The 15,048-nt window shown below is 38.4% G+C and overlaps 1 protein-coding gene across 1 annotated transcript; it reads right to left on the reverse strand.

Annotated features, from left to right (window-relative positions):
* Positions 1-10,280: 10,280 nt before the first annotated feature.
* On the reverse strand, positions 10,281-14,404 carry LOC111264975 (uncharacterized). The gene is made up of 5 exons (XM_022841260.2): positions 14,201-14,404; positions 12,826-13,007; positions 12,288-12,447; positions 11,261-11,778; positions 10,281-11,011 (listed from the first exon to the last, which is right to left on the reverse strand). The coding sequence occupies exons 2-5, from the start codon at positions 12,961-12,963 to the stop codon at positions 10,949-10,951; spliced, it is 879 nt and encodes a 292-aa protein (XP_022696995.1). The 5' UTR covers positions 12,964-13,007; positions 14,201-14,404; the 3' UTR covers positions 10,281-10,948.
* Between the last annotated feature and the right edge of the window lie 644 nt (positions 14,405-15,048).

Raw genomic sequence — 15,048 nt, forward strand, 5'->3', positions numbered from 1 at the left:
ACTTGTTCTATCCTTGCATTGTATTAGCTCTAGAACGTTCTGAGTATAGCCGAATGCCTTTTAGTAAAACTTATTTCCACTGCAAATCTATTTATTGAAGAACAGGTACTCTTGATTCCAATAATTGATACTTGCTACGCCATCGAAGCGCGCGCTTTGCTTCAGTCGCTTCAATGGTAAACCAACGTTGACTATGTAGTCTGCAGACCGTTTGCAGATGACTTAAAGACTTGAGTATAAATAAGACGTATATATTTTGCAAGCGTGTTGTAAAGTAAATTGGAAGTCTCAATGTCGTCGTAACACCAAAATTCTCCTTGTTCCTGCATATCACGTTATATCTGTCTGCCTATCAACGCGGGTTGTTAGATAGCTCGTCAACAGAAGAAAAGTGAAGCCTTTAAATGAGAACATGTGATTAGAAAAAATAAAAGGTTACTTTCGAAATGGCAATAACACAGTCTGTTTCACAACTGCTAATCTACACAGCGTTGATGTTAATTTGTCCTAGCCCTTAGCATTAGCCCTTAGTAAGTAGTTAGAAGCCACCGCGACAAATTTCAAGTCGTGACGTTTCGTAAGCGCGACTTAAGATTGTCGTAAAACGTGTTATCTTCACTATATGGACCTGGACATTGAAATGTATTAGGTTGGAAGGAAGGCTTGTACGCGTTCTTAAAAAAATTCTTTCCCACGTTGCATTATTTATGGTTCATTTCTGATAGACCGTTCAACAACGCCGTTGCATTAGCGTGTTGTAATGATATTGTTTTAGAGTGGAACTTATACTTGAAAGAACTCTTAAAAAAGTAGGTATTTTAATTGAAAGAAGAAGGGCGTTTTCATATATATGCGTATGCTATGTATTTTGTCAAGGTCAACATGCTGGTGGAAGAGCCCATCATATTTGCCATGTGCACCTTAAAGGGACTACTTAAGAGTGATTTGCTAAGTTCGCAGACGGCGCCCGGAATCTAGAGGATGCTCTTATTCTGACTAATCGTCTTAATTTGATAGCAACCATGAAAAACCAACATGGGAGTTACTCGAAGAGGTAAGCTGTCGCCGCATCAGTGTCATAAAATCCGTTGGGTTTGTACAAAAACTTAAAGTTTGGGTACCTCATGTCCGTTTTTGTTTGTGTACCTCCGAGTCGAACAAGAACTTATGGCTGTACTTTACATCGTGTCATCTCACTCAGTGTCGAGCGTAACTACAACGATGGATTCTTGTATAGACTTGTCACCGGCGATGATAAAACGGATCATTTTTATAACGATCGCACGATCTATGAATAGTCATGGACGTGCATATTTCATGGTCTGTCAATCTCTGCTTCCCTTCTCTTAATAGGAAAGACGGATGCCCGTCGAGTACCCGTAGAGCGTACCTCGATGTTTCGCGTTTTACGCCATCATTGAAAGCGTAGTTTTTTGAAGATATAAAGATAGACTAAGTATATCTGTAGCGTCTAAAATAACTTAATATTATTGTTTCCGTTGTTAATGCATTGAGTCGATTATGATTGATCTGTTTTATAATTTTTGAAGTTACCGTGAAGTATTACTATGCAAAATTGGATTGCGGTAGGTCAGTACATAAGTGAAGAAAAGGTTTGCTTGTCCTTTCACCTCTTAACTGTTGTTTCTAATTGACCCTCAACATCTTGCTCGACACCGGGCGACGCGTAGCCACAATGGCAGGTTATGATAGAGAATTGTGACGGGTGATGAGAAATGGTGTTTTTACGCCGATATGAAAGACAGAAAAAATTTGATTGCTCCGGAGAATACGCCGAGGCCCAGAGTTCAGCGACACAACCATCTAGAAAAATCGCAATGAGCCCTTGCTGTATTTTCGAAGAGTTCGAAATGCTTGAAAGCAACAAGATAGTCCGGAAGAATCTTTGCATGAGCCAGCTGAATAGACTGAACGAGCTAACCAACAGCACAGACGATGCAAAATCGTTCTTGCACCGACTATTTTTTCAGATTCACGTCAGTTATCACTGGAAAATGAAAGCAGTAAGCCTACAGAGCTTGGCTCGACGAGCCATTCAATGCCAGCTTCGAACAATTTTAACAGAAGGAACGAAGCAATTAGTTGACCGACTGGTCATGGAGAGTAGAAACGAGTATATACTAAATTAATTTGTTAGAAAAATGCGAGCGACACAAACGGTGCATTTTTAGTAAGTAAGGGATGGACGGATTTGTTTTATTTATGAACCTGACATATGTTAACAGCACCATGCTCGTTTGGCTTATTCTATAGTTGGAAATTGTAAATTATATAATTAAAGAAAATCTAGCATAAAGTGAATTGTACATTAAAAGCATAGTAGAAATATCGAGTACAGGTTTACTTTCAAAATGTGACAGTCTTTGTCCGAGTCCAGACAAATGCAGGTGTAAAAGAATCTGCGCAGTATACTAGCTAGAAATCCGCTGTGCAAGGGCTGAAGAGCGAAAGTGAAAAGTTGCCAACAATAATTTCATTGCCATACCATGAAAGGTGCTGAACTCGAGCTGGTTTGAGACTCCGCTTCGTATCTTCGACATTGTAATTTGCGTCGTCAATCAGATCGTGATTGATGCAAATGATGCAAACAAAACTGGTACTGGAAACTGGACTTTATAGACACTCTTTTGATCATACAAGAATACTATTAAATTTCTGCCTACCGTACTAACTTAATAGAGCACAGTCAGTTCTAATGTCGAAATTATATTCAAGGGCTACCGCTCATCAACTTGATAAGCACAACAAATTTTTGCCGAGAAAAGTAATATGGGGACTTCCTGGGGTTAGTTGTAATCTTATATATTGCTCAAATTATTCAAGCGAGCGTAGAAGAACTGCACCTAAAAAAGCTCCAAGAGATAAATTATCTGCATGTACAAGTAACCGTACACATCTAGAGTCGCGAAATGCTAATGAAGATTGATGCCAGTGGGAAGCTATCTAACGGTCTTCGTAATTTTGCGCAATATCTGAGTGAACCCAGAAAGAATGTGCGAATAATATATTTTGGAGGTTCTGAAATCTTTTATGCATCCACTGCTACGTTAGCTCGTTGAAACTTCGTTTGAAATTGACTGGCGTCCACAGGAACGACTCTAAAAACGTCGTATTTTTTTCGACACGTCCGATGTTACGGGAACTAAATTGGCTTTTGTTTTGAACATAGCGATTCGCCACTGCAACAGCATTTTGCAAACAGAATGAGTTATTATTTATGCATATATTTATACAAAATTATCGAATAATAACAACAACAACAACTATTATTACTCTACGCGCTTATCGTTATAAGTGTTTCTTAAGAGGAGATCCAGGCAAAACGAGCTTCCTACCTAATGTCGAAAGCGTCGTGAGAACATGATAAGGCCAAGCGCAACATGCGACATAGAAGTGGCAGCCTGTGTTCCTGCCAAACATCTCATTACCGATCAAAAACATTCGGTAAGCAATGCGCAAGAAAATATTTACAAGATCTAACAGCAACGAAAATTTGTACTAACCAGTGCGTAGCGATCGTTTTTTTTTCACTTTTATAAGGGTGCCAATCACGTTGGTACCTAAATTTGCACAACGCTGTATCCTTTCTCACTCGTTCGCAAATAATTCTTGCTGCGAAAAATCAACAGGGGCAGAGGTTTACACTGAGTTTTTATCATATTTGGTTTGATGACCTCGATGGGGAAGAATATCCAACAGAATCGCAGAGTCTTCCACCCAAAAGTTTGGTTCCCTTAGCTAAGTCTAAGAGAATGGGGTAACGGGAATCCCACGGTAGAGGTGTAGCTGAAGCTTCAGGCGAAATCGTTACATTCGCTAGGGATTAGCAATGAGCAAACTGGTAGCTCTTTGTATACGGCATTGCATTTCAGCGCCTTAAATGCATATACGTTCCATAACAAAATGCCCGAAACTTTTTGACATAGAAACAGATAAATTTCCTGGAGCCGGGGTATGCCATATAGCTTGCATATCTTCTGGACAGTTCTTCACTAAACTATAGCATGCGGAGTTAACTAAATACACTAGAAGTTCAAACACGAAGTCTAAACAAACTAAGACATAAATTTGTAATGTGTAAGGTTAAGATTAATAAGCAGACAACAAAACCCTAAGAAGTAGACAAGCCTGACTTTTGTGTTTTATCTGTTAACATGCTAAATCGCATTCATGACGCACTATACGGAAATCAGTTAATGTTGATTGAGATTAGCATTACCGACTCGAAATTAATTGCTCTTAAGCGTTATGAATATGCTATGTCTTACAAAAGCAGCTTAAATGGCACATTTGTTACCCAATGGCCGTTTTACAAGCTCATTGTTGTACCGTAAGAATATAGTAGGTCCTGTAAATAGAATATAAGGGCCTTCACTTGTAAAGGCCTCTAACCGCGCATGCTTAGATGCGCGACAGAGCTTTAATAATTATCATCATTCGAATGACTAATGGCGTACTAATGGTACACCATTTTCCTGGCAATCAACTGCGACCCTCTTGATGAACGCTCGGTCTTACTTCGTAGTGTAGTCACTCAACAAATCCCTCGAAATGATTTTGCGTTCCCGCAAACCCCTACGGACGACTTAGTATCTACTAAAAATGTTAGTATTTGCTTTCTTACTATGCTACGCTTTCATGCCTTGATGAGTACCCACAGTAGCTAGATATTGGCATCCAAGCGCTGCTACATTTATATATATCGTTCATTGCTTTTTATTTGTTAGCCTTGGTCACACTATAACATCGAGTTTGCAAACCGGCGGTTTGCATGCGGTGTTGAATTCCTCTAACTGCATGCATGCAAGATCTCCAGAGGGACTGAACGTTTAACAGGATCCAAAAGGAATCGCTTCTCGCGACTTATTTTCCAAACTTCATTCGTTGTTGTCGGAATACGTTCCAGACGATATACCTAAGCGTGATATCTACTCAATTTGCAAGAAGTATAATTTATATATAAAACGCTGTATGTATATGTAAACGCATGTATAAAACGCTACTTTGTAAAAACAATTTGCAGCTTAACGCGCCTGCAGAGAATCGAAGAAGGGAAGGGTTCAAGAACACTTGTACGATGGACAGTTCAAAAACGCATCTAAATCATATTGTGTGCTTATTAAGCTTTCATTATTCTCTACATGAATTTTGAATTATGACGCTACTTCGAGCAACGTAGGAACCCTCTTTATTTCCATAAATTGTATCATTTTTGGGCTGCATCATTGGTGAAGTTTGAAGCAACGACCTCTGGCATATTTTTTCCAGAGGCTTAGGCGTCGAAGCCAGCAATAGGGGTTATATTTGAATTGGTACGAAAAAACGCAGATCTGTGCAGTGCGTAATAATAATTTCAGTCTGCTCAAAGGTCACATAAACGTCATCATCGATAGATGGGTTGAAGTACCCGTGAATCCTAGAAGGCTTAATGGAAGTACCAACACATAAAAGCGACACATGCAAACGACCTACGGTCCATTGAAGGGCACTTTGAGGATTTTGTTGGTCCGACAGCTTTGTCATGGTCTGCAAACAGGCTAGGAACACGAGCACGTGTTATAGTACGTAAGCGTGTGGTCATAACACCACCAACAAGTACTCTTTTTGGTTACCACGCTAAGTGCACAATGTAAGGAAAAGTATTCGACGAGTTCATTGGAAAACTTCCTAAAAAAGAGTGGCGGTTGTCTTCGGCAAGGGTCATGTATAATAGAGTTTCTAGAGCTACAACACGGTATCTAACCTCCTTATAACGTCAGAGTGCTCTGCGTAGCCCCGAACAATCCTGTCATCGTTGAAAAAACAATTTCTCAGATTACTTTTATTACTGTCTTCGAATACTTTATTAGGTTTACAGATATTCCCAAAAATTTTCGGATGAAAAAAATAATGAAAGATGAGAATCAAGAACAAGATGTTTTTGAGCTTTATCTTATAAAACGTTGCTTCAAGCGGCAAGTTCTCGGCTCGCAACAAAGTGTCTACGCCCGATTCCGAACGTAAACGATCTGACGTCTGTCTAAGTTTAATAAGCACATACTCACTTTCCTGTGACACCTCAGATGTTCTAGTTAACATGCTTATAGGTATAACATTAATCACACGGAGCTGATATGGACCAAAGCTCATTTGGAGATACCGACTATTTTATCGTGGTCGTCTCCGCAGCGACTTTTGTCATAAAACACAATGCCGTGAACGAAACCTGAACAAAAATCTACAGAATATAGGTGAAGCGGGTGCAGGAATTGTCTTTCTCCTTGGAAGTCTCAAATTTAGATGATCATTAATTGAATGACAATCTTTGAACTCGTGTATATGATAGCATTTGCTGAATTTGTGAAGCTGACGAGCACCAAACTTTTCCATAAAGAATAACAGAAATAATTCACTAGGATTAAGAAAGAAACTTTTCGCCTTGCGGTATCAATTTATCATCATGTATTTATCACCAATTTAGCATGAAGTAATAACCTAAAGAAATTTATTACAATAAAGCGTATTATTATAGCAAAGCTGAAAGCATACAGTTTTAATTATCATTTAAATAATGAAGTAGTAAATAATTGACTCTAATAAAAAAAAAAATCCTTATAAGGACTTTAAGGATTTTTATTACTAACGAACAAGACCCTGGCATAGCCTTTCCTTGTTCTTGATTTTCGTCTCTACTGCAGGCGTTAGGTTATGCTAACCCGAAGATCATAAAGAAAGTTATTAACGTATCATGTTTTCAATTCTCCTCCTATTGTTACTACTACTACATTACTATACTATTAATCGCGTAATTGTCAGATACGACTACATCAAGCAGTTCCTTGTGCTGCCATTTCTTGCCAGAAACTTCATCTTGACGCTGCCTGTTACCCACTTACATGCGCGCACGGAAAGACAAATTTACTTCAAGCCGGATGATGCACGAATGTGATCATCTGATAGATACAGGGCGGGAAACTGCAGACAATCTTCGGCGCGTTCGGATAAACTAACGTTCCCCCACAAAATGTCGTGGCGGGTACCACACCTACAATTTAACTAAGTTTTTTTTGGAGAGCGTCTTAGGCGATATGGTCCCACTCTTTTTCTTTGGCAAATTGATTTTCTGCAGACAAGTAAACTTACAAACATTTCAGAGCCAAATCGTTTTCTACAAGAAATAGCAGCTTTCTACCTGTCGGGTTACGTTGCTTATCTGGACAGCTGTTCTTCCATAGTAAAAATCACTCTTCCTCTAAAAGCAGTATGCGACACACATGACAATTGTGGCTGTCAAGCTCTCTTAAGAATTGTCTTGCGTTCACAAATTCATCGGTGTAGTTATGCTTTATCTGGAAACTTGGGTTCCGTATTTACCTGCTTAATCTTAGAAACACGCTTCGTGGTAGGACCCAGTCGTCCGAGGGAATGCCTGACAGCAGTACTGGACATAAAACTCAAATAATTGAGGATACCTAAATCAAGTGCACGAGGTCCCCAGAATTGAGATGAGACACTGCTGTAGTTTTGAGTCTTCTGACTCAGTGTCATAATACGAAGGCCCAGATACCTAACTGGCGCATGCAGGCATCATTATTTGAATTACGCATTTTCTGCATTGTGCGTACTTGTGTGTATTTGGTTTCGGTTATAAAAAGATGCTGCTAAATCGCTTGCTAATGAAATTTTACCTCGGAAAATTAGGACTTGCCATCGCATTCATCCGGATACATTTCCATTGACAAAAAGAAATTATATAATTTCTTCTTCTTCTTCTTATTATTATTATTTAAATAATTTATATAAACCTTCAGAAACCTAATTAGTTATTTTATGAGCCGGTACGTTTGAAAAACAGTGAATAATAGATATTGGACAACGAGTATCTAAACTCTGTTTATTCGCCATTCGTCTAAAGTGAGCGATTAACAGTCAAATAACAAGACAGGAATCGTTGCAAGATGAGATTTCCTTCTTAGGACTAAGCCGAACGACATATCCTTCCGAATAAAAGGAAGACCGATTACTTGTGGCACTACTGCACTTCACAACCGTTTCTGACCGCTCATTCTTAGGCTGCTTAGGTGGCATTTGTTGCTAGGCGAAGAACGGCCCACTCCGTTTGAATTATGTTATCAAGGTCAACTTTACTATTTCATCTTACAACAAAAATGTTGTCTGTGTTTATTTAGCCGTTACATTCGGACTGTAAATCCTTGTTCCATGTGGATCATAAGGTGCAGTCACGCGGGTGTTGTTCTATTCAGATACATCAACTCGGCTTGCTAGATGTCTCTACTCAGCAATATATGCCATGTATTCATAAACTTACTACAGTTCAAAGAAACGCTGTAATAAGAGAGCAATGAATACAGAGTGTACTGATGTATTCATATATTTTGCGATCAATTATACGTTTTAGCTTTTTTTCGCATCATGATCGGTGATTTACTGGCTTGCCAATAAAATATTACATGTCGTACGCGCCCATTTACTTTCATAAATGTGTATGTGATTGACTGTGTTGCTGTAAAAATTGGAATATCTTCAATACGCCTCGACGATATATCGAGTAAATTCTCACTTTTCGTATTAGCTTCTCTTACCGATAGATGTGCATTCGTCACCCAGACCACGGTGCCTCAAGTTAAAATGCGAGCCTGCTAGTTTCTTATGTTAGCGTAGCTCCGATTTTACACGATAGTTTAGTTTCTGGCCGACAAAAGGGTTTCAGGTATCTTGACGATGGCGTAGGTTTGCTGTGTACAAAATCATCAATATTAAGTCGGGCTTGTCCTAAGTATGTGTCTGGATGGACTCTAGCGTATCTAATAAAGTGATGCCTGGCTGTCTTGCTAGGTACTCGAGTTAAGCGTAGCAAGACTTTTCTCTAGTATTTTTCATAACGGCATTCCTTATTAACGTAAACCATTGAACTAACTAATTTATAGTTGTGATTGTATAGTTAATGAAAGGAAGACATCACATATTGTAGCGCTAAACTGTTAGCTTATACAATACAAAATATAGCGCAGGCTTTTTAATGGCTGGACGATTTACCACTACCTCGATCAAGTTACGATTTGTTAGAAACTTAAAAGCCTAGGGTAGTCGCGTATGCAAATATATTAGAGGACAGGTGTCCTCTTTTATAAAGTTGTATAGCAGTATTTGAAAAAATAGCTATACAAACGTTGGTACGGAAAACAAAGCGTAAAGTACGGACAAATTTTCCTGCATCGTCTATATAGCTAATCTGTTCCATTTTACATATAAATTTAGTCTAGTCTCACAAGCGCGTACCGGATCCTAAACGAGATTCTTCGGTTTGGCCTATGTAACAAACTTCATACATCGTTATAACTGATTTTAATTAGGACAATAAAGGAACGATGTTTCCAGACTGAACTATTCTGTCTTCACTTCCTTATATAAAAATTCTTCATTATTTTTACAGTCTACAATTTAGTGACTAACTCTCGTCTTTCTACATAAATTTGCAACGCTTAAATCAGCCGTTTCTGATTTTACAATCGTGGCGTTGCCGATTCGAGTTGGCCCGAATCTCTCTTACAATTGTTGGATGGATGATCGTAATTTGTTTCTTTTATGACATCGTATTTTACCATTTATGACTTCGCACGCACTACTATGGTGTTGTGTAAGGTTAGAGTACACAACATCTTAGTTTGCTCTAATTTGAGTTAATAGTTTCATATTTTTTTTAAATTGTGGAGGCACAGTCTCTTTAGAAGAAGTACATTTTTCAGTATTTCGGATATGCTGCATCTAGCACAAGGGTTTGCTTACCTTCTCAAATCGCGCTGGTACTCTAAACATAGTAACAACGTCAAGCAAACTGGTCAGTACCTCGGAGACCTCGATTAATTGTATCCGTTGGGCTCTGTACAGATAAACCATTTCTAGGCGTTTACAATAGAGCATGGCCCACGTAACCTAGACCGCTAAATGTGAAGATTTTTCGTAACTCCCATTAAAAGGTCTCGCACGGTAAGATCTCGAGCTGAAACGAAAGCAAGTAACAATGTCCTGAACGATAACAAGAAGCCTTCTAACCATAATGAAATGCGCATCTTATTTCTAAAAAGCCCGAGTCTAGCTAGAACCGGATTCTGGCAGTATGAGAACCAACCAGTTGTCCTTGTGAACAGCCTATCAATTAAAAATGAAATAGCTTCTCACACCGACATGGAAATGTGGCCGGAAATTAACAAAGGTACAGACGTACCTAATGGTCATGGTTGTCGAGAACAAAAGAAAGCTTGTTTTCAGTTTGTTGTATAATGCTTTATTTTATATTGTTATATAACAGAACGCGAAAACATACGGGTGGGCATCAAGGGTAGCCTTACTTGTAGATTGTTTCATAGCTTAGATAAAGGAAAGGTCACGCGGCAATAGAGTGGAGTTTTCAGAAATCACTGTAGCTTGTTATTAGCACAAGATGCCTAATCGTTAAGTCCGCTGCGTCCCGTTTTTATTTACACTTATTTTCTAAGTGTAGGGGTGCTTTTACCATCTTTGTCTTTATCCAGAGACACTTGACACATCTCTCTGTACAAAAGGTGGAGCAGTAACCAATACGGTAATCTTACCTACCAAACAATGGAAAATCAAATCTGTTTTGACAACTGTCACTATTAGATAGGCAAAAGATTAACTTAAAGCGAACTATTCTATTATTATCATTTGGGTGGTTCTCAAGTTTTCACACTAGTGCATGTATTGAAGCAGAATGGTTTTGATGTTTGCCCTGCTTTAAACGTCTCACTATTGCTATCATTGCTATTGCCTAAAATTAAAATTTTCATTGAGATCACTTTGTGTTCTGTCTCCGAGCCGCTGACCGGAGGTACGCGACAGTATCTGTTGCACGATTGTTGATATAAAAGAGACTTTTGACGCATGTTCCACGTAGTTCTGAGCACGGTCACGTCAGTGGCGTTTCCTGGTCGAGTGTCAGGGATTCCATAGTTTCAACAATGTGGTGCGCCTAAAAGGAATACATAATTCAGATGTATTAATCTCAGGACTACAGCGAAAATAGACCGGATGTAGACTACTATTGTTGTTGTGGATACATTTCTAACCCGTAGAGTATAAAATATTACATGCTTTTCTTGTTTAGAATTACCTTTGGACTAAAGTCCATACGAGTAAGATAGTGGAACTTTTGTGAAACGATTCAGTGGAATAATTCAAGCATACGAATTTCGGTACAGATGTTCGAATCCACTCTTACCTGGTTAGGATGCGGGTCACAAGGCAGTCCTAGTGTTTTGAATATTCTCTTATGTATATCTGCAGTTGCTGGCTCGATCAAGCTATGCTTGAGCATTACACTTTGCGGTAGACTTTGAACTTCCCCTGAGCTTGTCCTTCCGCTTTCTAGATTAAACAGTAAACTTTTTAACTGTATGGTCTCACAAGTTTTGCTTGGCAGAGGCTTTGCATCAACATAATTCTGAGCAGGAGCAGGTTTTTGTTTCTGGTCAACCTGACGAGATAATGGAAACCCAACTGCTCGCTGTGATTCATGCAATTGCTGCCGCGCACATTTAGCTCGAGTTACATTTTGCTGCTCTTGCTGTTCGTATCTACGGACGCTCAGAGCAATTCGCTGAGGTAATGCCTTTAAACTGTCCATTGTTCTTGGGTGTAATCGCGAAGTAGATAAGTCGAACATCCTCGCAACTGGCCCAAAGAGCGGTGCGGTGCTTTCTATCATTTCTTTCCGTTTAAGGATGGGGGCAGTTTCGTCTAAACATTTAAAATGGCAAAAAGGACCACAAATTAGTGTTTTCTATAGGATCTCCTCCGATTATTTTTTTAATTTAAAATGAGTAATGAAAACGGTTCTTCTGCGTGATTTATTATTTATTGACATACAATAATCGTTTACGTCAACATTTTTTATGAGCGCCTAATAATCTACTATGTACTGTTTGATTTTACTGAGGCTTATATTTGACTACGCTATAAATTATTACTTATTAAAGTAATACAACAATAACACAATAAATAGCACCAAATAATAGTAATATGATTTACATTTTACTACGATCCAAAAACTTACCAGTAACCATTTTTGACGTTACGGTTTCGTTAAGACCGGATCAGTCCAAATCTGTTAATATAGGCAACAAGTAAAATAGCCCCAAGAACAGAACTTTTTTACAATTGTTACAATGCTTGTGTCCAAGGTTGCGCTGGCTGTCCACATGGGAAATAACTTCCAGCACTGAAAAACCGACTCTATTAATACTTACATAGAAAAGTGTCTTTGTGCCCCTCTTTAATCGCCACCGCTGAATACCGCGTTACTTGCAGAGCCATTTCTTCTTCATGAGCAGCCTCGCGAGCTGTCCGCTTTCGAACGGCGCGAACGCGTATCGAACGTCGTGCAGGTACAATGTCGGCCTGGTCCGTCTTTCCACAATCAACAACAGCGTAAAAAACTCCATCAATTAGCGTTCTTTTATAGACTTGTTTTTTCGATTCGATATCATCGTGTAGCAGTTTTATGTATAAATCTTTAGGGAAAAGTTATGGATCTTGTCAAACGAACCTAATAAGCCCAGCATATTGGGTGGGGCTATAAGCACTGTTTTTACGTTCATTAATTAATGATTGAAATAATCACGTAGTTCACGTAATTATAAGTAATATAAAACTATTACAAAACCTTGTTCCCCTTTTTATCCGACGGTACTCAACTATAATAACAAACACAAGTGCAATCCTTTTCTTATGACTTGCGGTATAGGAAATATCGTATTATTGAAAAGGGGAAACGATAACAAATACCCGCTGTTGGTGTGATTCCTGAAAATCACGTATGAGCTGCTGGTGCGATAACTGGAAGTGGCGCACTAGCTGTTGATAAGACTGTGACCGCCCGTTTGGTAATAGGGGATTCCGGATTCCGGAACTTTGACGAACCATGGTGAGTGGAATGCAAGCCCTTATCACAAAGATCGGGTTATCACCTAATAATTTATATCATAAATTACGTATCAAACAAAGCAAAAAAATTCCTTATTTGCTAGCAACCTTTAAGGGCTGTAGAATGGTGTTATCTCCTGAGAGATCTGTTAAATTATATTGCCAGGACATCTGTTCGTTATTTACATTAATAATTAACACTAGTACTAATGACTTTTGTACTTTTTGAACGGGCCATGAGCACGAATGATTTCGAAATAAAACGCTGTTTTAGCATAAAGAATTGCCAATTTTGCAAAAATCATTGCTCATATAGGCAAAATTTTCAATAAATTAGAGAACAATGGAAAATTGCAACAATCTGAAAGAGGTTTTTGTGGAGATCTGTTGTGCTAGGTAACGTAAAGACATATCATCCCGTCGCAATGCAGAATTTATAATCGTTTCAAATACGTATCGCAGCCAATGTTTGCCTTTTCAGACACCCCCGTTCAATGCGTTCGAATACGACAAAATGATACACGCCGCGTTACTGCACCTCTATCGCGAAGGTAAAGTCATTTTTTTCCGAATGCAAGTAGCAATCGTTGATTTTATACAAAGATACAATATGTCGATGCATATGCGAACCAAAACAATATATCTGGGTGTGTCCACCATTGCAAAATATTAGTTTTTTTCTTTATTAAATCACACAAGATGTTAGTATCTACAAAACAAACCGTAGGAGTGACTAGTACAATGGCTACCTAATAGAATACTTTTCCATCACAGTTTCTAATTGATTCATTAGTTCATGTTTTTTGGCTTGAAGAAAGCCTATAGGTTAGAAGACAATGCTCAATCTGAATTATATTTAGTAACTATGCTCACTTTTCAAACAGTTAGTTCAGTAACTATTTTTCTTAAACTAGTAGCATTTTAAATCAGGCATTTACTACAATGCGCACATAAAGTAACACTTTTCTCTCTTACTCGCTTTTTTGAAAAACGAAAAACGTTATGTGAGTTTCTTCTGCGTTCTACGTCTCAAACTGAGTCAATCGAGCTGTTAGCATAGGTCAATACACACAATTACAATAGTAGTTGTGGTTCGTGCGGGCGAGCATTCCTAAGTTAATCAAACAAACCATTTCGCAACGTTACTTCCCTATAAAACTCCATGAAATCGATATTATTATATAGTAAATTAGGACTATGCTATTGTTTATTTTCGACGCTTGCCAAAGCTACTTACTTGTTTTTTCACTCAATAAACATAGTAGGTGAGTTACTGAGTTATAGTTGCTATCTAGACCAGTGAAGAAACGTGCTAAGTAACTGGTGGATTTCGGTTATCGAAAATTGCCACGACTGAAAATTGTGCATTCACAAATTTCAGCTGATTTTATAAATAGAACACGAACGATAGAATGGTAGCCTCATCAAAATAAGTCCTATGTCGAGGAATACTTTCGAAAACTGAGTGAAGCAAGTTTCGAAATTTCGAAAGCGCTCCTTTTGGAGCGTAACAAAAAAAATCCTTTAAATTATATGAAGGTTTTATATGAACAAGAACTTAACAACCTTGATAATCAAGCGCTATTAAGAAATTCCTACCTAAAAAGTATACTTGGAAATGCATACACATTAGCTTCCTCACACTGAATACGAATTCATTAACATCGCACGGATATTATATCACAATAAGTGTACTTAGCCTAATAGCAATAACTAGCCTACTTTTGTAATTTCTAATTCGACCTGGTATTATTATTGTTAGTATCATTATGAAGGAGACAACAAACGATTCAGAGCAGAAACCTCAACGCGGTTAGGTGTATGTAGCACTAGTGCGAAAAGAGAAAGGTCTCAGTAGATTTAAAGTTAAAGACAAAATGCAGCAAAACATGTTCAGCAAGTTCTATTACCCAGTTTGGTAAATAACGTTGAGGTTAAGTGGCTGTCGCCACCCGACCTATGTTATGTCAAACTTCAGCAACCCTAAAGCTTTTTCGGATATCGCGTTCTCACGACAGTGTTGTCTAGCCCAGGCAAACCTACAAACAAATATAATCAAAGCTGTTGCAGTCGTTTTCTAGTTGT

This window comes from Varroa jacobsoni, unplaced genomic scaffold (genome assembly GCF_002532875.2).
Source record: "Varroa jacobsoni isolate VJ856 unplaced genomic scaffold, vjacob_1.0 scaffold_919, whole genome shotgun sequence".
Lineage (NCBI taxonomy): Eukaryota > Metazoa > Arthropoda > Arachnida > Mesostigmata > Varroidae > Varroa > Varroa jacobsoni.

What these genes read in the sequence shown, in the direction of transcription:
- LOC111264975 (XM_022841260.2), bottom strand. Translation starts at nt 12,963, where the DNA reads ATGGTTCGTCAAAGTTCCGGAATCCGGAATCCCCTATTACCAAACGGG. An exon ending in AGGAATCACACCAACAGCGG is followed by an intron (nt 12,448 to 12,825) that starts GTATTTGTTATC and finishes GATTGTGGAAAG; the next exon opens with ACGGACCAGGCCGACATTGT. An exon ending in GCACAAAGACACTTTTCTAT is followed by an intron (nt 11,779 to 12,287) that starts GTAAGTATTAAT and finishes TTAAATGTTTAG; the next exon opens with ACGAAACTGCCCCCATCCTT.